The 22,814-nt window shown below is 38.0% G+C and overlaps 1 protein-coding gene across 10 annotated transcripts in view; it reads left to right on the forward strand.

Annotated features, from left to right (window-relative positions):
- Positions 1-13,744, forward strand: part of CEP78 (centrosomal protein 78) — a 36,265-nt gene extending 22,521 nt beyond the window's left edge. For 3 of the 10 annotated variants that reach the window (XM_050761114.1, XM_050761115.1, XM_050761113.1), the window contains 5 exons: positions 4,966-5,043; positions 6,217-6,383; positions 7,421-7,592; positions 7,904-7,951; positions 8,491-9,116. In XM_050761114.1, coding sequence (XP_050617071.1) covers positions 4,966-5,043; positions 6,217-6,383; positions 7,421-7,592; positions 7,904-7,951; positions 8,491-9,060 — 1,035 coding nt within the window. In that variant the 3' untranslated portion in view covers positions 9,061-9,116. Of the gene's footprint in view, positions 1-4,965; positions 5,044-6,216; positions 6,384-7,420; positions 7,593-7,903; positions 7,952-8,490; positions 9,117-12,893 lie in introns of those variants that run through there. The other 7 variants (XM_050761117.1, XM_050761118.1, XM_050761116.1 and 4 more) reach the window with 5 other exon arrangements.
- Positions 13,745-22,814: the final 9,070 nt, after the last annotated feature.

Below are 22,814 nucleotides of genomic sequence, written 5' to 3' on the forward strand. Positions count from 1 at the left end.
GTGTAATCTGTATATACATGGAGATACAATATAACTCTGCAGTAGGCAGTATTAATTTAATCATGTAATGGGAATACTGCTGTGGTCTGCGGCTTTGATTATCAATTTGCATGTAATAGCAATAATAACTAGTGTCACATTTAGCAGGTAATGGACACTGTTCTAAGTGTTTTGCTTATATTAATTCATTTGATCCTCAGAATAACCTGTGGTAGGTGTTACTACGATTAGTCCTACTTTTCAGAAAAGAAGCTAAATTTAAGTAAGCCCAAGCTGGACTTAAATTTAGAGTTGGATCAGGGATTTGAGCTTAAGCTTTCTGCCTGTTCTCTTAAACACTGATCTATCTGTCTCTCAAAAAACAAACAACTCAGCATATAAAACAGAATATAAATATTATTAATTTTAACAGTGTAAAAGCTAAGTTTGGAAGGTGGACACAGGTGGAAAGAAGGGACAAAAAAGTATGTTGTCCTTATTTTACAAAGCAGTGCATTGAGAGAGTTTAGAGTTGATAAAACAATTTAGATTTTTAAGTAATATATATCACTAGAAGTTGAAGAGATCATGACCAATGGAAAAACTAATGGTGATATAACTTTATTGAGAGGAGTGGCTATAAGTAAGCAAATAAGTAAGAATGAACCAAACTTTTATTTAGTAAAGCAGAAAGTTAGTAAATAATGTCTGAAATTCGGTCATATAGTAGTTAAATAGTATGTTATTTAGAACTAGAGAAGGATTAAAAAGAAGAATGGTTGACTTAAACCTCCCCCACACAAAAAGCCGAGTAGCCCATAAATATGGAAAAGTATTCAACCATATAGGTAATCAGAGAAAAATGAACTGAAATCCGTATGAGATGCAACTACACTCCTATCAGATTGGCAAAAAATAAAATTTTGTAGTGGCAGGTATTGTAGACCTGGAGTGTAATAAGAATCTTCCACCCTGCTTATATTGAAAGTATAAGTCAGCACACCTACTTTGGAAAGCATTTAGCATTGTCTGTCAATTGAAAGTATATAAATACCTTGTGACCCAACAAGTCATCCAAGGGTACATGCACCAGAAAAACAGATGCAAAAGGGTCCACGTGCATTATTTGTAATAGCCCAACCTGAAAACAACCTAAATGTCCATTAAGAATTAAAAATTAGATTGTATTTGTACAGTGAGAAAATTATAAAAGTAATAAAATTGAATGAACAAGAGCTACAGGCAACAACAGATGAATTGTAAGAACAATGTTGAAAGAAAGAAGATACAGAAGTCTGCATTCGCTATGATTTTCTTTGCATAAAGTTAGAAGTAGGCAAAACTAGATTGTTAGGGATGCATGCATATAAAGGAAATGATCATTAGGAAAATGAGGATGGTGTTTAATTCTGGGAGGAGAGGGGCTTGTGATGAGTAGAAGATATGGGGGATTACAGAGATGCTGGCTGGTTGTACTTGCAAACTTGGGTTTATGGCTACATGAGTATTCCCTGATAGTGTGCTTTATGTATTTTTCAGTATGTTTAGCATATTTTGCAATAAAAAACCTGCTTGAAGAAATGGTTGCCTCTGGGAAACTGTGTGTGTGAGTGAGGAGGAGACGATTAACTTCCATTTTAAGCTCTTCGCTACTAATTCTATTTGTATGTTTATTCATTTTGCATTGATTGAACATACTCTATATACACCAGGCACTCTTCTTGGTTTTATGTGTGTGTTAATTAATTTACTCCTTTCAAGAGCCCTGTGATACATGAATTTATCTCCATTTTATAGATGAGGAAATTAAGACCTAGAGTTATTGAACTTGCCCAAGGTTATACAGCTGATGGGTAAGGCCAGAACTTTTCTCAGAGAATCTGAATTTCCAAAAAATAACCTAAACGAGAAATTTAAGTACTAATTAGTAAGCAAAGAAATGCACATTTAAGGAAGACAGTAACCTTTTATCTATTAGAGAAAAACACACATTCTGTCTTTAACACACACATAAATCTTATATTGGCAGGGATTTTCTCTATTCAGCAATTATTTATTGGTTGTCTGCTTTGTGGTAGACACAGATGCTGGGGATAAACAATAAAATATACTACCTTCTCTTGAATATCTTGCACTTTAAGTGGGAAGGTAAGCCAACAGTTAGAGTAGAGGTGATATATCCAAGTGATAGACTGTTTCATTGCCAGGAGCAGTATAAAATCTTAGAAATCTTTCGAAAAGCAATTTGGATGTAAGTATTGCAAAGCTTTAAAAATGTTTATTTGCTTTGACCTAAAATTCCTTTTTTATTAATTTATTGCAAGAAAATTATTCTAAATATGGGAGAACAAATCCTTCATGCTTAAAAGTGATTATTTTATCTTATAATGTTGAAAAGTTGAAAACAGTCTTGTTAGCCATAAAGGAATGATTACATGAACTAATAAGCTGGCTCAGTGGAATATTTTGTAGCCCACTAAAAGAGTCAAAGTTGGCCGGGCGTGGTGGCTCACGCCTGTAATCCTAGCACTTTGGGAGGCTGAGACAGGCGGATCACGAGGTCAGGAGATGGAGACCATCCTGGCTAACATGGTGAAACCCCGTCTTTACTCAAAATGCAAAAAATTAGCCAGGCGTGTTGGTGGGCATCTGTAGTCCCAGCTACTCGGGAGGCTGAGGCAGGAGAATGGCGTGAACCCGGGAGGTGGAGCTTACAGTGAGCCGAGATCGGGCCACTGTACTCCAGCCTGGGCGACAGAGTGAGACTCCGTCTCAAGAAAAAAAAAAAAAAAAGTCAAAGTTATGAGTTCTCTGATTCAATGTTAAATGGAAGAATGTCTAACATAAAATTGGATATACAGTCTTCCCTCAGTTTACTCAGGTTATTATTCCATGACTCCATCCTCCAGCATGTACCCAAATCCATGCATGTATGCTCAGGCCTCACAGTTGGCCTGTGGAACCAGGGTATATAAAAAAGTCAGCCCTCTGTATGAGGTTTTGCATAGGAGAATACTGTATTTTTTTTTTTTTTTTTTTTTTTTTTTTTTTTTGAGACGGAGTCTTGCTCTGTCGCCAGGCTGGAGTGCAGTGGCCCAGTCTCGGCTCACTGCAACCTCTGCCTCCTGGGTTCAAGTGAATCTCCTGCCTCAGCCTCCCGAGTAGCTGGGATTACAGGTGCGCACCACCACACCCAGCTAATTTTTATATTTTTTGTAGAGATGGGGTTTCACCATGTTGGCCTCTATCTCCTGACCTCATGATCCACCCGCCTCGGCCTCCCAAAGTGCTGGGATTACAGGTGTGAGCCACCGTGCCCAGCCAGAATACTGTTCTTGATCTGCATTTGGTTGAAAAAAATCTGCATATAATGAGCCTGCATACTTCAAGCCCTTGATGTTCAAGGGTTGTTGTACAGTATAACATTTGATATTTCTGGGGTTGCATTCCAGAAAAAAAATCAACTCTTCCATGTATAGAAGGGAGGAAGAGGAGCAGCTGTCAGGGAGGAAAATTACTACAACACTTTATCATTAGTCATTTTTAAGTAGTGGAATGTTAAGTGATTTTACTTTCTAATTGTTTCGTTTCATATTTCCTTATTTTCTTTAAGGAACCTGAATTACTCTTCAAAGGAGTACTGAGGAGGGTGCTTTCATAAAAATGTAACATTATGTTCTCACTTCCTCCACTAGAGGGAGAAACAATTTCATGTAATTGTGCTTTGATGTGATTTTTAGAACTAGTTAGGAATGTAGGATTTTAGTCTTCTTTCTCCAGTTGTGATAAGTTTTTTGCTTATTTGCATGTTTGGTTAGAAGTTCTTTGATAACAGTTCTAAATATTGAAACCATTATGTAAACAGTAAGTAGAGGAATTTTGCAATTTGTTTTTCCTTTTTCCCATAAAAACTTGGTTGGCTTTAACTGATAATGAAGCATTAAAGAATTTGTAGTTATTAGGGCATTTACTGATTTTTCAAACGTGTTCTGAGTGTAAAAATACATGCCCTTTGAGAAAATTTTTGAAAATCGTGAAAAACATCGAGGGAAATAAAAACCACCTCTGCATGGTACACACACCTGGATATTTTGTAATTTGCACTTTTATCTCAAAAAGGTATCAAAATATTTTGTCACATCATTGAATGCTCTTCCACATCAGAGAATCTTACTTAGCTTATGGACCATCTCCCAAGAAAAACGACCTTCATTAACTCTGCTTAAGACCCGTATCATTGTTTTTAGTGGCTCCATAGAACATTTCATCATATGAATGTGCTTTTTTTTTTTTTTAAACAATCACAATTTGGAGGCTTTTAGTTACAAACAGTCCTATGACATTATGTTGGTAGATAAATCTTTGTCCGCATGTTTGGTGATTTCCTTAGGGTAAATTCCCAGACATAGAATTGGTAGTATTTACTGAAGACGACTCCAGAAAGTGGTACCAATTTCCTTTCCTAACGTAGGTATATAGTAGAGTTCCTTCCCTCACTCTGGAGGGAATTGGAGAATCTCCATCATGGCTAATTCCTTTTGTATTTCAATCTTTACCAGAAAGAGCCCTATCCCTTTTAATTGATTACTTGATTTTTAATTTGCTGTTACATAATTCAGGTGTGTTAAGTGTGTTACTAGGGCTTCCTATTATAATGGATCCACAAATAAGAATAGAATTTCTTTTTCATAGCCTTAATTTTTATTTCTGACTCAATAAACATATGTGTATGCCTTCTATGGTGAGCTATCACAAATTTATTTTGGAAAGAGTGGGATTTAAATCTGTAATGTGAGAATTTGATATGTTTTTGGTAATTAATTTCCCTAGCATGGTATGATATTATACAGGCAGTAGGTTGTAATCCTGATATCTGAGTTCACTTCTGGCTCTGTCCCTAAACACTTGGTAAGCTCAATAGCTGGAAGAGTTTTGGGGATCGTATTGGGAATTAATTACAATATTTACTTTATTACTTAATACTAGGAAAAACTGGAGGAGTGCCTAAAGCAGTTAAAGGAGGAAAGAGTGATAAGGCTTAAGGCTGATAAGCGAGTCAGTGAGGTAAATAAAAGTTTTCTTACCTTTTGAGAGTTTTTTTTGTTTTTGTTTTGGTTTAACTTTAACTCATACATACATACATACATTTTATAAACTTTAAAGTGAGACAATACAGTATATTGCAAATTGGTCACACTATGTTAATGTTTGTATTTACTTATATTTGGTGATCATGTGATGTGTATTCCAAAAAGCATGTTTTTTAAAAATGTAAAACTTGTAGTTTGTTTTCTTTTCCTGTGCTTTTATATGACTGGAGCTTATTTTCTGTTCATGATGCATCAATTCAAGAATGCATTTATTAGGCTTATACTGATATACAATTACATAAAAGATGGGGATGAGACTATCTACTGATGGTGAATTAGGAAAATGAATAAATAAGGTAAAAGATAATGGAAAACTGGTAAGAATGCAATGAAAGATAAAAATCTATACCATGAGGACTAAATTAGGTGAATGTGCATAAGAGCACAGCATAAGCTAGAACATTCTATATAACTATATTATTACAAAGCAAGTTTAAGGAGGAATTTTTGAAAGTATATGCATTGGTTTGTAAGACAGTTAATCATTCAGTAAAAGTTGAGCACCTGATTGTATAAGGCAAAAGGTGCATTGTGAACACAATGGCCTTTCTGAGAAATACCAGAGTTAGACTTATGTGTAGTATTAAATAAATAGATGATAAAGGGGGATGGTGTGCAGGAGAGTACATATTTTCAAGAAGCAAAGGGGGAATATTGGTAATTGTACAGTTAGTAAATTGGGTCTGAAATAGGACTTTTAAATTTATTAAGCATTTTACTGGCAAAAATTAGTTCTTAACAGCCAGATTGTAATATGCTTACTCTTTATTTCGTTGTCTAATTTGAGGGAAACCTTACACAGCTAATTTTTAAATATAGAATGATCCAGGTATGTATTTAACCTGTTAGAAATGTGATCTTTTTGAAAGATCATTAATGAAATACTGTTTATATTGTTTATGTAGGAGGTTTTGCCACTTATCTCCGGGTTTTGATTGTTATGTAATATGGTCTGTCTTTACTGGTGGAGAGTTAGATTAACTGCAAATTAATTACATTTTTAAAATGTTTTATTTTAGTTTCATAAAAACTATTTTGGTGATAATGAGAGAAAATGATGTCACACATTTTCAATCTTCTTTTATAGCTGGAACATGAAAATGCCCAGTTAAGAAATATAAATTTCTCTCTGTCTGAAGCCCTTCATGCACAGTCATTGACAAATATGATCCTGGATGATGAAGGTGTTTTGGGCAGCATTGAGAATTCTTTTCAGAAGTTTCATGCTTTTTTGGATCTCCTTAAAGATGCTGGGTTAGTTACTTTCTCCCTATGACATTCGTCCCTCCATGACTTTAATGGTGTTTTGCTGAGGAACTTGAGTAATTTTTATAGCTTCCTGAAGTCATATTTACTGTGTAATTATAAGTAATACACTTGATTTTTTAAATGTGGAATTAATTTTAAAAGAAATGCGAAATGACAAACCTGCCCAATATGAAAGAGTAAACTTACCTGGCTTGGTGGTTTGCACCTGTAATCCCAGCTACTTGGGAGGCTGAGGCAGGAGGATCACTTGAGCCCAGGAATTCAAGGTTAGCCTGAGCAACATAGCAAGACCCCATCTCTTAAAAAGAAAAAAAAGAGTAAGCTGTAGATAGAGTAATTGGTTAAGGGTAATTCTTGTTAAAGACTAAATTGAAGGTAGTTTTAATTGAAAGTATTCAGGAATGTATAGGAATTTTTATTTTATTCACTTTGCTTGTTAAATAAATTTGAATTAAAATTAACTTTGTCTTAGACATTAAAATTGTTATTAATCTGCAGGGTAGATATAGATAGAGATATGGATCAGTGGTCCTCAACCAAGAATGATTTTGCTAAAAGAAGATACTGAAAGAGAGTTGGAGGTAGATAATTGATAGAGTTATGTTTTGTAGGTGAACAGTTTGGTGAGGGAAGGAACAAACATTCTTGAGGACTGGAGGAAAGGTGGTATAGATGTGTGGGGATGAAGGTGAGAGGCAGTAGGTATGCGGTAGAAAATGCAGCTTCTACTGAGACAGTATGTAAAATAGGGAATAAGTAAGGAAATGAAGTCAAGAGGTATCTAATACATTGTTGGGGGAAGAAACAGTGCTTAAAGGATTGTACGATCTGATTTGGTTCATCTCAGAGGATAAATGTGGGAAGATCTGAGAAACTGGGAGGGATGGGGGTGTGGTCTGGAGTAGGATAATGGGTTTTAAGATTTTAGAAGTATTTCATGGTCATAGGTTCCGGGAAATGTAAGCTGTTCTTATGTGATTCTAGTAATCCTTGCCTTTTCCTCCTTTTCTTCTCTTGACCAGGCTTGGGCAGCTTGCCACAATGGCTGGGATAGATCAGTCAGATTTTCAATTACTAGGTCATCCCCAGATGACTTCTACTGTTAGTAATCCACCTAAAGAAGAAAAGAAGGCACTTGAAGATGAAAGACCAGAACCAAAGCAGAATGCCCTAGGGCAGATGCAAAATATCCAGGTAAGTGAATAGAACAGAACTTAGTGATTCTACAAGTGATTAGCAAAAAAGGGAATTACTAAGAGAGAAAAGAATAATGATCTGTTCACATACTTGGGGACCAGAAGCATCTTTGGGGTCCTTTCCAAGACTGAGATTAGTAAGTTTGTACCCATTTCATTATATTGTATTGTTGTAAATAAAAAATAAGAAAGTTATTTTGAAAATTTATGATTTAAAGTAGACTATCCTCAGTGAAGAAATGAAAGAGTAGAGAAAATATTTTAAATTTTAAATTTTATAAATGTCTATTCTATTCATATTTCATCTAGGTTTCTATTTGTATGCAGTCAGCTTACAATGAAGGAACACTAATGAAGGTACAAGTACTGATATAGATAATTTTTCAGAATAAGTAATTCATATATAACAAACAGGCAGTATATTATACGCATCATCTAGTTATGGGAATGGGAGGGGCAAACTTGTCTGCCACAGGAATCCCCTGCTGCTTTTCCTCTGGCCTTACTTGGAGCCCCCATCTCCCATCTCAGCCAGTCTCAGACTGGTCTTGGCAACTGACGACTTGAAAACTCAGTCTGCTTACAAATTGGATACTGCTCACATGTGCATAGAGGATAGGAAAGAAATTAATTTTCTTATAGAATAAGGTTCTATTTTTTTTAATGAGGGAGTGATAAATTAGTAATAATTACGCAAAACACAAAAGTCTGAAAATGTGCTGGACCTACCTCTGGATATAGCTAAGTTGAGTTGGCAATCACTTGGCAAGATATAATTAGGGGAAAAATGACCTGGAAATCTTCTAAGATCACAGAATAACATTGATGTTTTGAACTTGACTTTTTAATGGTTGGCTTTGTTCGTCACTAAATTTTTGTTTTGTTTTTCCTTCTAGTTTCAGAAAATTACAGGTGATGCTAGAATTCCTTTGCCTCTCGACTCCTTCCCTGTCCCAGTTTCTACTCCAGAGACCTTAGGAACTTCCAACGACAACCTGGGAGTCCCAGCCGCTGAGCAGCGGCAGGAGTCTTTTGAGGGATTCATTGCTAGAATGTGTTCTCCTTTACCAGATGCGACTTCTGGAACTGGAAGTCAAAGAAAAGAAGAGGAGTTGTCCAGAAATAGCAGATCTTCTTCAGAGAAAAAGACCAAAACAGGTGAATATACCAAAAAACACTCTGGTAAGAAACACCCTGGAAAGGACCTGCATTCCTGCTCTGACTCTCCTGAAAACCGGAAAAGCAAAGGAACTGGGGAAACTAGTTCTTTGGTTAATGAATCAATTAAAAGTAGGTCTTTGAAAAAATCTGTTTCTGTCAAGAAAGAAAATAGAATAGTGACTGTTTCATCCAAGACAAATAAAAGTAAATCCAGTCCACTAGAACATTCTGAAAGTGATACTCTTGGATCTGATTTTGAATTTCAAGAAAGCATCCATTCTCTATCACGCCTTTCATACGACTAAATATTTTGAAATTATGTTTTTGCCTTTAAATTTTAATAAATTTTCTTATGTTTTTATTATGGCATATGGTGTCTTAAAATATAGGATTGGAAGCCACTAAAGGAAGATTTCTCTGTACTTTTTATTATAATGAAATTTTTGGTCTATTTTTCCCTTTGATAGTTTACAACGTTCATTCAGCAATTGTTTACTGAGGGGCTAGTATGTATAATATCATTCTGGGTGCTATGGCTTTCAGCAGTGGACAAAACAAAGCCTTTACTCTCAAGGAACTAATATTCTGTGGAGGGAGAAAACAGAACAACAAAGGAGAATATGATGAATAGAAAGGGATGGGAATGAATAAATGGAATAATTTTACCATTTGGTTAAATGTGGAAATAAATATATATCACATGGCCAGAAGCCATTGACATATTCTAATATATAACCAGAGCAGTAAACATGTCTAGATGCTTAAGCATGTTCATGGATTATAGCAACCCTATAAGATAGGGAACTATTAATATTATTATGCCCATCTTATAGATGGGGAGCCTGAGGAGACAGATTATGTGAATTGCCCAAAGTTGCACTGCTGTAAATAGGTGGTAGGGCTGGGATCTGAACCAGAACCCATACTTTAAGCAGCTATTGTGTTTCACTGTTAAGAGAGGAACCACTTAAGGATGATTCCAAGAAAAAAGCCAATGAACACTATAAGTAGAAAAGAGTGGCGCTATCAGAAAGCACACCTAGGTAGAATTTTTTAAAGGCAGAGTTAGTAAGAGTATGGACATAAATCTTTGGAGTAAATATCCCTCCCTGGTAAAATATGCATAGGTAAGTCCTTTCCTACAACCAGACTATGACTTGAGAGATGAGATGAGAGAAAAGCTGGAGTGTTGGATTTCTTCTGGATGGTCTTGCCTGATTGTTATTAAAAGGGCTACTACATTACTACTGAGTTCATTAATCATGGATTGACTGTTATGGGAATGAAACAATGAACAAGATGTAATCTTGGCCTTTTAACAGTCGGGTGAAGGGGAGACACACAAGCAGATAGTGTAATACTGTATATTACGTTCTATGGTGGGAATGCTGAGGGAGTTTAGTCAGTGTTTGGGGAAAAAGGAGGAGAGCAGTGGGGCCAAGAAAGGCCAACTAAAGAGACCAAAGGTCATGTTAATTTCTAAGCTAAGTCTTAAAGGACGAATTAGAGGTTGGTGAATAAGGAGATGAAGGGGAAGGATACTCAGGGCAGAGGGAATAGCATGAGTAGAAGTACAGAGCTGTAAGTGTGAGTATGTGTGTTTGAGGAACCACAAACACAAGTAATTGAGAGTTACCGAAATGTCATCAGGCACTGGCAGATGTCGCTCAAGGAGGCAGCTAGGGGAACGAGATTGGGTTTTATAATCCACATTGCATGGAGCTGGTTCTTTTTCTTCAGTAAATAATGAGCTAGTAAAGAATGGAAATGATATGCTCAGGCTTGCATTTAAGATCATTAGCTTTAGGCTGATACATTAAAGAAGTATGGAGATCAGTTTTCCACACTCTTCTGAAGAGCGTTTGTCTTTGATTTGTAAATGGGACTTATCTTCCCACTTCTTCTCCTACTGAAATAATTTTTAGACCAACATAAAGGAGACCCATGCATAAATAGAATTAGGCAGGTTTCTTTCTTTCTTTTTTTTTTTTTTTGTCTTTTGAGACGGAGTTTTGCTCTGTTGCCCAGGCTGGAGTGCAGTGGCGCAATGTTGGCTCACTGCAAGCTCCGCCTCAGCCTCCTGAGTAGCTGGGACTACAGGCGCCCGCCACCATGCCCGGCTAATTTTTTGTATTTTTGGTGGAGACGGGGTTTCACCATGTTAGCCAGGATGGTATCGATCTCCTGACCTCGTGATCTGCCCGCCTTGGCCTCCCAAAGTGCTAGGATTACAGGCATGAGCCACCGTGCCCGGCCGCAGGTTTCTTTAGTAGTACTTCTCAGGGGTGCTAGAGGCTAATGTTCATTCTGACTCTTCAAGACAGGTATGCAGCCTTCAAGATATGGTATGCAGCCCTTCTCAAATATACTTGTTTATAGAATCCTTTTTAAATAGGAGTGCCTAACAATTGGTGCCACGAAATGCCAGTTTGGTAACTTATGACTTAGCAAGAAGAGAAGGGGATCTAAAACAAGGTATAGATGAAGGGAGGGAATAAGTTTTAATCTTATTTTGGCAGTTAAATAAGATTTGGTTATGGGAAATAAGGAAAAGGGCAGTGGGTGGACTTGTGTTTCTGTGACTAAGATTGGGTGGTGGTGTCATTGAGGCTGGGAATATGGGATAAAGAACTGCTTTGGAAAGAAGAGTTTAGTTTGGGACAGGTTGAATACATCACCTGTAAATTTCAGGAGGAAATGACTGCTAGATGATTGGATGTGCATGTGAAGACATGGAAATAAAGAATTTGAAAGTCATCAGCACATATAAGCAGTAGTTAAAATCGTAAAGTTGATGAGAACACAGAATTGTGGGGACTGTCAAAGTTTAAGTGCTAAGCAAAGAAAGGATTCTGAGAGAGACAAGTGATAAGAGTGTCAAGAAGGAAGAAGAATACAGTGTCACCTGGCAGAGAATAGGTGTCCACGGGATTTTGGCAGTTAGGTCCCAGGTGACCTTAATGAGAGCAATTCACTGAATTGGTTGGTGAAAATACCAGATTGCAGTAAATTGAAGGGCAGGAATACCCTGAGGGGACAATGAAGTTTGGGTGTAGGGCTACTCTTTGAAGGAGTTTGGATGGTAAGAGGAAATGGAGTTAGGTGAAGAGGAAGTTTTTAGAGTAAAAAAGACTTAAATGTTTGTAAGGTGAAAGGAAGGAACCAAGCAAAGAAGGAGAGGCTCATTTATGCAGCAGGATCTCAGACAAGGAGGGAGCATGAGATACTTTAATGTTCTTTAGACTAAAAGAAACAGATCTGAACAGATGGGGATGTACATATTTGAATTCTTAATGAACTTGAGATGAGTGCAAAATGGTTAGATAAGTAACTTAGAGAATCTGGGAAAGAAATACGGATAAGAAAATAAAAGCAGGGATGGGGTCACGTTGTAAAATATGTAAAAGTTATTGTAGAGTTGGGGGATCCTGGGAAGTGTGAACAGAGACAAAAATGGGAAGAACTGGAAGTTAAATGAGTTTATACTTGATATCCCCAATTTTCTTTAACCATGGATTTTTACAAGACCTACACACATACACATAATTATAGTTTTAAAATTCTTCCATATTTTACATATATTTTATCAAACATTTAAAACCATAACATTAAGAATTATAAATGTGGATATTTTGCTGCTTAATATATACAATTTTAGCCCTGCAAATAATTGTTAAACTTTCAATATACCTGAAATAATATCATTTAATTTTGAAATACGATATTTTCATTTGGTTTAGAGAAAGGTACAAGTATGTTCCTTTACTGAGAAATTACTATGCACCTTTACTGAGTACTTACCATAACATATACAATCCATATGCAAACAGGACTTTTTTCAGAAAACAGTCAGATGTGATACTGTAGCAAAGAGCTTGTCATCCTGCCTTAAATTCACACATAGTTACTAGTGGTCAAAAATCATCACTCTTAACTTGCCCATCCAGTTCTATATCCAATAATTTGTTCGTCCAATTTCAAATGGGTATTTAGAGAATCTCTAATCTCAAGACAGTAACACTTGATTTTCAGAGGATCGGCATGATAGGAGATGATTGGTTTTTTGAAAAATTCTGATTATACACTACGTGCTGGAACGTTAACGTGGATGACTGAACACATTCTTTTACTCTTCTAGAATCCCATTGAAATGATTGGAGAAATATTAAAATAAAAATAATAGCAGAGTTGGAAAACCAGAAATTGAACAGTGTGGAATTTCTGGAAGATAAGAAGCAGATGATCTAAGTACCAGTTAATTAAAGGGTGGAACAGCTAAGCCATTCCACTCATCTTTGGAGCATCTAATTCTGGAGTTTGCCACCAGGCTAAGAAAGCGGCCATCTGAAGTGGGAGCTCTGACCCAAGAAATGCTGGGATCAGAGAATAAGGGAATTACCCAAAATGGCTATGAAGAGGAACTGAAGTTAAGCTGCCCACGTGATCGATCTCTGACTATGATGATCTGCCACTTCCATTTATAATCACCATATAAGTGCCTGTAATCATTTGTGTTCACTGAAAGTGAACCAGAATTCCCATCTGGATGAAAAAACAATACTTCAAACTTTAATCTTAGGCCCTCATTTGTAAATATGGACAGCCAAAAATCATCAAATTTGAAGAAAACCAGTAACATAAAAGGAGGCATAAAATTAACCTGTTCAAGAAGATAGTTACTAGGGGAAACATGAAATTTTTAAATTAATGAATCAAAATCTTCAGCAATTCATAAAGATAATTACGTTCATAAAGAATAGGATGCCATGAAAAAATATTTAGCGGATTATTTAGCAGATTACTGGAAATTAAAAATTTGATTATAAAACTGAAACACTCAGAAGATGGACTACACAGCAGAATGGATTCAGTTGAAGCTTAAATTTATGAAATGGAAGATATTAATTGGTATTAGACATTTCATCAGCAACTAAATTACTTAGAAAAAATCTTCCTCAGAGTAACTAACCAAAATGAACAATGAATCCATTAAAGTGTGGTTGTTGTTTTTTTTTTTTTTAATCAAGGTCTCACTCATGTCACCCAGGCTGGGGTGTAGTGATGGGATCACAGCTCATTGTAACCAGGAACCATTGGGCTTAAATGATCCTCCCACCTCAGCCTCCCAAGTAGCTGAAATGTACCACCATGCCTAAGTTTTAAAAAATTATTGTAGAGATGGGTTCTTTCTTTTCCTTTTTTCTTTTTCTTTTCTTTTTTTTTTTTTTTTTTTTTTTTTTTTTTTTTTGAGACGGAGTCTCGTTCTGTTGCCCAGGCTGGAGTGCAGTGGTGCCATCTCAGCCCATTGCAACCTCCTTAATCTCAGCTCATTGCAACCATCAAGTGATCCTCCTGCCTCAGCCCCCCTAGTAACTGGGATTACAGGCACCACCACTATGCCCGGCTAATTTTTGTATTTTTAGTAGAGATGGAGTTTCACCATGTTGGCCAGGCTGGTCTCAAACTCCTGACCTCAGGTGATTCACCTGCCTCAGCCTCCCAAAGTGCTGGGATTACAGGTGTGAGCCACTGTGCCTGGCCGAGATGGGTTCTTTCTTAGGCTGGTCTTGAACTCCTGGCCTCAAATGATCCTCCCACCTTGGCCTCCCAAAGTGCTGGGACTACAGACCTGAGCCACTGTGCCCAGCCCCATGAAAGATGTTTAGATCAAATAAACGGATAAAGATATGAGACAAACTACTTTTGGCTTTGTGACCTGCAAATCCACTATAATCACCAGAGGTGACTGTAGACAGAAAAAGTCTAAATAAATACTAATGACATGTGAAAAAGTCCAACTAAAGTTCTAGGTTTGAACATGAATGGAGGCAGGACAGGACATAGAAAATGAAAGCTTGTCCTAGATCTTGTCTTATTCATGGGAAGGATATAGGTAGTGTTTGATTCTAGGTATTGATTGAAAAAATATATTAAAATACATATAAAGTTAAGGGTATGTTAGTAAGGATAGGTTAGATGATGTTGCATTAACAGCTCCCAAATTTTAATTACTTTCAACAACATAGGTTTATTTGTGCCCATGCAATTTGCCTTTGGCAGATTGGCTAGAGGCCCCTATTCAATATCACCCTCAGTCTGGGAGCAAGGCTGGTGGAACGTCAATATTTGGAACATTGCTGGTTCCGGTGTCCAATGAAAGAGAGTATGATGCAGCATATATTGTGACTTAAAGCTTCTGTCTAGATGTGACATATGTCACTTCTGTTCACATTTCTTTGGCCAAAGAAAGTTGCATGGCTGTGCCCAAGTTCAGCAGACCAGGGAAGTGCAGAATTGCCATTTGCCATGAGAAGAGAGGGAAGCAAATATATGTCAACAACTTTAATAGCTACAGAACTACCTGGAAAGAGGGAATGGAATTTTTAGATCCAGCATGACGGGAAAGAAAAAGAAGCTACATATAAATAAAAAATCCACAATATAGCAAGGTCAAGTTTTTTACTCATAATAAACATGAACAGGTTAAATTCTGGAATCTTTAGGCTTGAGTAAAAACACGAAATCCCACTGTGTGCTATTTGCACAATCTAAAACACTGCCATAGATTATAAAGAGATGGACAAAAATATACTAGGCAGATGCTAAAGGGTAAATGTGGCTGTGCTAACTTCAGACTAAATAGAACCCAACGTGAAAATTGGTAAAGGGTTGACAAAAGACTCTTTTGGCTGATAAGTACAGTGTTGCAGAAGGTTTTTTAAAAACTATATCTGCAATTTAAAAACATCATGTTAGGCTAGGTATGGTGACTCGCGTCTGTAATCCCAGCATTTTGGGAGGCCGAAGTGGGCGGATCACCTGAGGTCAGGAGTTGAAGACCAGCCTGGCCAACATAGCAAAACCCCATCTCTACTAAATAAATTAGCTGGGTGTCATGGCGCATGCCTGTAATCCCAGCTAGCTACTTGGGAGGCTGAGGCAGGAGAATCGCTTGAACCTGGGAGGCGGAGGTTGGAGTGAGCTGACATGGCACCACTGCACTCCAGCCTGGGCGATAGAGCAAGACTCTGTCTCAAAACAAACAAAAACATCTTAAAATTATAGGGTGAGAATTTAGAAATACAAGGAAAAATGGACAAACCAGTTATAATGAGAAGCTTTAACACATCTCTTTTCAGAATCAGTGGGTCTACTGCTGCACCCACACTTACTAGAATGGCTAACATTTTGAAATGCTGATAAATACACAGAGCAACTGGAGTTCCTCACAGCTGGTAGGAATGCAAAATGACTGAGTCACTCAAAACAGTTTGGCAGTTTCTTTAAATGCTAACATACACATACCATATGACCCAGCAGTCCCACTCCTGGGTATATAGAGAGATGAAAACTTATGTTCACACAAAACCTGTGCATGGATATTTATAGCAGCGCCATTCATAGTCACCAAGATGTCTTCCAACAGGTGAATGGATAGAGATGCATCCATATGATGGCAAACGTCACAATTTGGATGAATCTCAACATCATATGCTGAGTGAAAAAGCCAGTCTCAGAAGGCTACATTCTGTATGATTCCATTTATATGACATTCTTGAAAAGACAAAACTGTTGTGACAGAACAGATTGGAGGTTGCCAGGTGTTGGAGCTGGGGGAAGTTGATTACAAAGAGGCTGTACAAGGGAGTTTGTTTTTTGTTTGTTTGTTTTGGTGATGAACAGTTCTGTATCCTGATTGTGGTGGTGGTAAGATGAGTCTATACATATGTTAAAATTTATAGAACTGCACACTCTCAAAAAAATTAGTTTTACTGTATAGTAATATTAGAACTTGAAAAACTCATCCCTCTTGCCATCAAGATATGAAAGATACCATTGAACATAAATATTTTGTGTCTATCATGAATACAAAGCATATTCTCCTGGAAAACCAATGGAACATTCATATAAATGATTTGTATGAAGGAAAAATACTTACAAAATTCAAAGATCATACAGATCATGTGTTCTTTGTATAATATAATAACAAAAGGCCTGTCCACTTGGAAATTTTTTTTTTTATACTTTAAGTTCTAGGGTACATGTGCACAATGTGCAGGTTTACATATGTATACACGTGCCACGTTGGTGTGCTGCACCCATTAACTCATCATTTACATTAGGTATATCTCCTAATGCTATCCCTCCCCCATCCCCCCTCCCCACAATAGGCCCCACTGTGTGATGTTCCCCTTCTTGTGTCCAAGTGATCTCATTGTTCAATTCCCACCTATGAGTGAGAACATGCGGTGTTTGGTTTTCTGTTCTTGCGATAGTTTGCTGAGAATGATGGTTTCCAGCTGCATCCATGTCCCTGCAAAGGACACAAACTCATCCTTTTTTATGGCTGCATAGTATTCCATGTTGTTTATTTGCCACGTTTTCTTAATCCAGTCTGTCACTGATGGACATTTGGGTTGATTCCAAGTCTTTGCTATTGTGAATAGTGCTGCAATAAACATACATGTGCATATGTCTTTATAGCAGCATGATTTATAATCCTTTGGGTATATACCCAGTAATGAGATGGCTGGGTCAAATGGTATTTCCAGTTCTAGACCCTTGAGGAATCGCCACACTGTTTTCCACAATGGCTGAACTAGTTTACAATCCCACCAACAGTGTAAAAGTGTTCCTATTTCTCCACATCCTCTCCAGCACCTGTTGTTTCCTGACTTTTTAATGATAGCCATTCTAACTGGTATGAGATGGTATCTCATTGTGGTTTTGATTTGCATTTCTCTGATGGGGAGTGATGATGAGCATTTTTTCATGTGTCTGTTGGCTGTATAAATCTCTTCTTTTGAGAAATGTCTGTTCATATCCTTTGCCCACTTTTTGATGGGGTTGTTTTTTTCTTGTAAATTTGTATGAGTTCTTTGTAGATTCTGGATATTAGCCCTTTGTCATATGAGTAGATTGCAAAAATTTTCTCCCATTCTGTAGGTTGCCTGTTCACTGTGATGGTAGTTTCTTTTGCTGTGCAGAAGCTCTTTAGTTTAATTAGATCCCATTCGTCAATTTTGGCTTTAGTTGCCATTGCTTTTGGTGTTTTAGACATGAAGTCCTTGTTCATGCCTATGTCCTGAATGGTATTACCTAGGTTTCCTTCTAGGGTTTTTATGGTATTAGGTCTAACATTCAAGTCTCGAATCTATCTTGAATTAATTTTCATATAAGGAATAAGGAAAGGATCCAGTTTCAGCTTTCTACTTATGGCTAGCCAATTTTCCCAGCACCATTTATTGAATAGGGAATGCTTTTCCTATTTCTTGTTTTTGTCAGGTTTGTCAAAGATCAGATGGCTGTAGATGTGTGGTATTATTTCTGAGGCCTCTGTTCTGTTCCATTGGTCTATATCTCTGTTTTGGTACCAGTACCATGTTTTGGTTACTGTAACCTTGTAGTATAGTTTGAAGTCAGGTAGCGTGATGCCTCCAGCTTTGTTCCTTTGGCTTAGGATTGTCTGGCAATGTGGGGTCTTTTTTGGTTCATATGAACTTTAAAGCAGTTTTTTCCAATTCTGTGAAGAAACTCATTGGTAGCCTAATGGGGATGGCATTGAATCTATAAATTACTTTGGGCAGTATGGCCATTTTCACGATATTGATTCTTCCTGTCTATGAGCATGGTATGTTCTTCCATTTGTTTGTGTCCTCTTTTATTTCACTCAGCAGTGGTTTGTAGTTCTCCTTGAAGAGGTCCTTCACATCCCTTGTAAGTTGTATTCCTAGGTATTTTATTCTCTTTGAAGCTTTTGTGAATGGGAGTTCATTCATGATTTCACTCTCTGTTTGTCTGTTACTGGTGTATAAGAATGCTTGTGATTTTTGCACATTGATTTTGTATCCTGAGACTTGGTGCTGAAGTTGCTTATCAGCTTAAGGAGATTTTGGGCTGAGACGATGGGGTTTTCTAAATATACAATCATGTCATCTGCAAACAAGGACAATTTGACTTCTTTTCCTAATTGAATACCCTTTATTTCTTTCTCTTGCCTGGTTGCCCTAGCCAGAACTTCCAACACTATGTTGAATAGGAGTGGTGAGAGAGGGTATCCCTGTCTTGTGCCAGTTTTCAAAGGGAATGCTTCCAGTTTTTGCCCATTCAATATGATATTGGCTGTGGGTTTGTCATAAATAGCTCTTATTATTTTGAGATACGTTCCATCAATACTGAATTTATTGAGAGTTTTTAGCATGAAGGGCTGTTGAATTTTGTCAAAGGCCTTTTCTGAATCTATTGAGATAATCATGTGGTTTTTGTCTTTTGTTCTGTTTATATGCTGGATTACATTTATTGATTTGCGTATGTTGAACCAGCCTTGCATCCCAGGGATGAAGCCCACTTGATCATAGTGGATAAGCTTTTTGATGTGCTGCTGGATTCGGTTTGCCAGTATTTTATTGAGGATTTTTGCATCGATATTCATCAGGGATATTGGTCTAAAATTCTCTCTTTTTGTTGTGTCTCTGCCAGGCTTTGGTATCAGGATGATGTTGGCCTCATAAAAGGAGTTAGGGAGGATTCCGTCTTTTTCTGTTGATTGGAATAGTTTCAGAAGGGATGGTACCAGCTCCTCCTTGTACCTCTGGTAGAACTCAGTTGTGAATCCGTCTGGTCCTGGACTTTTTTTGGTTGGTAGGCTATTAATTATTGCCTCAATTTCAGAGCCTGAAACTGGTCTATTCAGGGATTCAACTTCTTCTTAGTTTAGTCTTGGGAGAGTGTATGTGTCCAGGAATTTATCCATTTCTTCTAGGTTTTCTAGTTTATTTGCATAGAGGTGTTTACAGTATTTTCTGATGGTAGTTTGTATTTCTGTGGAGTCGGTGGTGATATCCCCTTTATCATTTTTTATTGCATCTGTTTGATTCTTCTCTCTTTTCTTCTTTATTAGTCTTGCTAGCGGTCTATCAATTTTGTTGATCTTTTCAAAAAACCAGCTCCTGGATTCATTGATTTTTTGAAGGGTTTTTTGTGTCTCTATCTCCTTCAGTTCTGCTCTGATCTTAGTTATTTCTTGCCTTCTGCTGGCTTTTGAATGTGTTTGCTCTTGCTTCTCTAGTTCTTTTAATTGTGATGTTAGGGTGTTAATTTTAGATCTCTCCTGCTTTCTCTTGTGGGCATTTAGTGCTATAAATTTCCCTCTACACACTGCTTTAAATGTGTTCCAGAGATTCTGGTATGTTGTATCTTTGTTCTCATTGGTTTCAAAGAACATCTTTATTTCTGCCTTCATTTCATTATGTACCCAGTAGTCATTCAGGAGCAGGTTGTCCAGTTTCCATGTAGTTGAGCAGTTTTGATTGAGTTTCTTAGTCCTGAGTTCTAGTTTGATTGCACTGTGGTCTGAGAGACAGTTTGTTATAATTTCTGTTCTTTTCCATTTGCTGAGGAGTGCTTTACTTCCAACTATGTGGTCAATTTTGGAATAATTGTGATATGGTGCTGAGAAGAATATATATTCTGTTGATTTGGGGTGGAGAGTTCTGTAGATGCCTGTTAGGTCCGCTTGGTGCGGAGTTGAGTTCAATTCCTGGATATCCATGGCAACTTTCTGTCTCATTGATCTGTTTAGTGTTGACGGTGGGGTGTTAAAGTCTCACATTATTATTGTGTGGGAGTCTAAGTCTCTTTGTGAGTCTCTAAGGACTTGCTTTGTGAATCTGGGTGCTCCTGTATTGGGTGCATATATATTTAGGATAGTTAGCTCTTCTTGTTGAATTGATCCCTTTGTCATTATGTAATGGCCTTCTTTGTCTCTTTTGATCTTTGTTAGTTTAAGTCTGTTTTATCAGAGACTAGGATTGCAACCCTTGCCTTTTTTTGTTTTCCATTTGCTTGGTAGATCTTCCTCCATCCCTTTATTTTGAGCCTGTATGTGTCTCTGCATGTGAGATGGGTCTCCTGAATACAGCAAACTGATGTGTGTTGACTCTTTATCCAATTTGCCAGTCTGTGTCTTTTAATTGGACCATTTAATTCATTTACATTTAAGGTTAATATTGTTATGTGTGAACTTGATCTTGTCATTATGATATTAGCTGGTTATTTTGCTCGTTCGTTGATACAGTTTCTTCCTAGCATCGATGGTCTTTACATTCTGGCATGTGTTTGCAATGGCTGGTACCAGTTGTTCCTTTCCATGTTTAGTGCTTCCTTCAGGGTCTCTAAGCATTTGCTTGTCTGTAAAGGATTTTATTTCTCCTTCATTTATGAAACTTAGTTTGGCTGGATATGAAATTCTGGGTTGAAAATTCTTTTCTTTAAGAATGCTGAATATTGGCCCCCACTCTCTTCTGGCTTGTAGAGTTTCTGCCGAGAGATCTACTGTTAGTCTGATGGGCTTCCCTTTATGGGTAACCCGACCTTTCTCTCTGGCTTTCCTTCACATTTTTTCCTTCCAGTTCAACTTTGGTGAATCTGACAATTATGTATCTTGGAGTTGCTCTTCCTGAGGAGTATCTTTGTGGCGTTCTCTGTATTTCCTGAATTTGAATGTTGGCCTACCTTGCTAGTTTGGGGAAGTTCTCCTGGATAATATCCTGCAGAGTGTTTTCCAACTTGGTTCCATTCTCCCCATCACTTTCAGGCACACCAATCAGACGTAGATTTGGTCTTTTCACATAATCCCATATTTCTTGGAGGCTTTGTTCATCTCTTTTTACTCTTTTTTGTCTCAACTTCTCACTTCATTTCATTCATTTGATCTTCAGTCATTGATACTCTTTATTCCAGTTGATCGAGTTAGTTACTGAAGCTTGTGCATTTGTCACGTAGTTCTTGTGTCATGGTTTTCATCTCTATCAGTTCGTTTATGGACTTCTCTGCATCGGTTATTCTAGTTATCCATTCTTCCTTTCTTTTTTCAAGGTTTTTAGTTTCTTTGTGCTGGGTATGTACTTCCTCCTTTAGCTCTGAGAAGTTTGATCGACTGAAGCTTTCTTCTCTCAACTCGTCAAAATCATTCTCCGTTCAGCTTTGTTCCATTGCTGGCGATGAGCTGCGATCCTTTGGAGGGGGAGATGTGCTCTGATTTTTTGAATTTCCAGCTTTTCTGCACTGCTGTTTCCCCACCTTTGTGGTTTTATCTGCCTTTGGTCTTTGATGATGGTGACGTACTGATGGGGTTTTGGTGTGGGTGTCCTTTTTGTTTGTTAGTTTTCCTTCTAACAGTCAGGACCTTCAGCTGCGGGTCTGTTGGAGTTTGCTTGAGGTCCACTCAAGACCCCGTTTGCCTGGGTATCGGCAGCGGAGGCTGCAGAAGATAGAATATTGCTGAACAGCAAGTGTTGCTGTCTGATTCTTGCTCTGGGAGCTTCATCTTAGAGGTGTACCCAGCCATGTGAGGTGGGAGGTGTCAGTCTGCACCTAGTGGGGGATGTCTCCCAGATAGGCTACTCAGGGGTCAGGGACCCACTTGAGCAGGCAGTCTGTCCGTTCTCAGATCTCAACCTCCGTGCTGGGAGAACCACTGCTCTCCTCAAAGCTGTCAGACAGGGACATTTACATCTGCAGAGCTTTCTGCTGCTTTTTGTTTAGCTATGCCCTGTCCCCATAGGTGGAGTCTACAGAGGCAGGCAGGCCTCCTTGAGCTGCAGTAGGCTCCACCCAGTTCGAGCTTCCTGGAGGCTTTGTTTACCTACTTAAGCCTCAGTAATGGCGGGTGCCCCTCCCCCAGCCTCGCTACCACCTTGCAGTTAGATCTCAGACTGCTGTGCTAGCAATGAGGGAAGCTCCGTGGGCGTGGGACTCTCCAGGCCAGGCGTGGGATATAATCTCCTGGGGTGCCGTTTGCTAAGACCTAATACTAAGACCTAATACTGTAAAGTGCAGTATTAGGGTGGGAGTTACCCAATTTTCCAGGTGTTGTGTGCCTCAGTTTCCCTTGGCTAGGAAAAGGAATTCCCTTCCCCGTTGCACTTCCCAGGTGAGGCGATGCCTCGCCCTGCTTCAGCTCTTGCTGGTTGGGCTTCACCCACTGACCAGCACTGACTGTCCGACAAGCCCCAGTGAGATGAACCTGGTACCTCTGTTGAAAATGCAGAAATCACCC

The sequence above is a fragment of the Macaca thibetana genome, chromosome 15 (genome assembly GCF_024542745.1).
Source record: "Macaca thibetana thibetana isolate TM-01 chromosome 15, ASM2454274v1, whole genome shotgun sequence".
Classification (NCBI taxonomy): Eukaryota; Metazoa; Chordata; class Mammalia; order Primates; family Cercopithecidae; genus Macaca; species Macaca thibetana.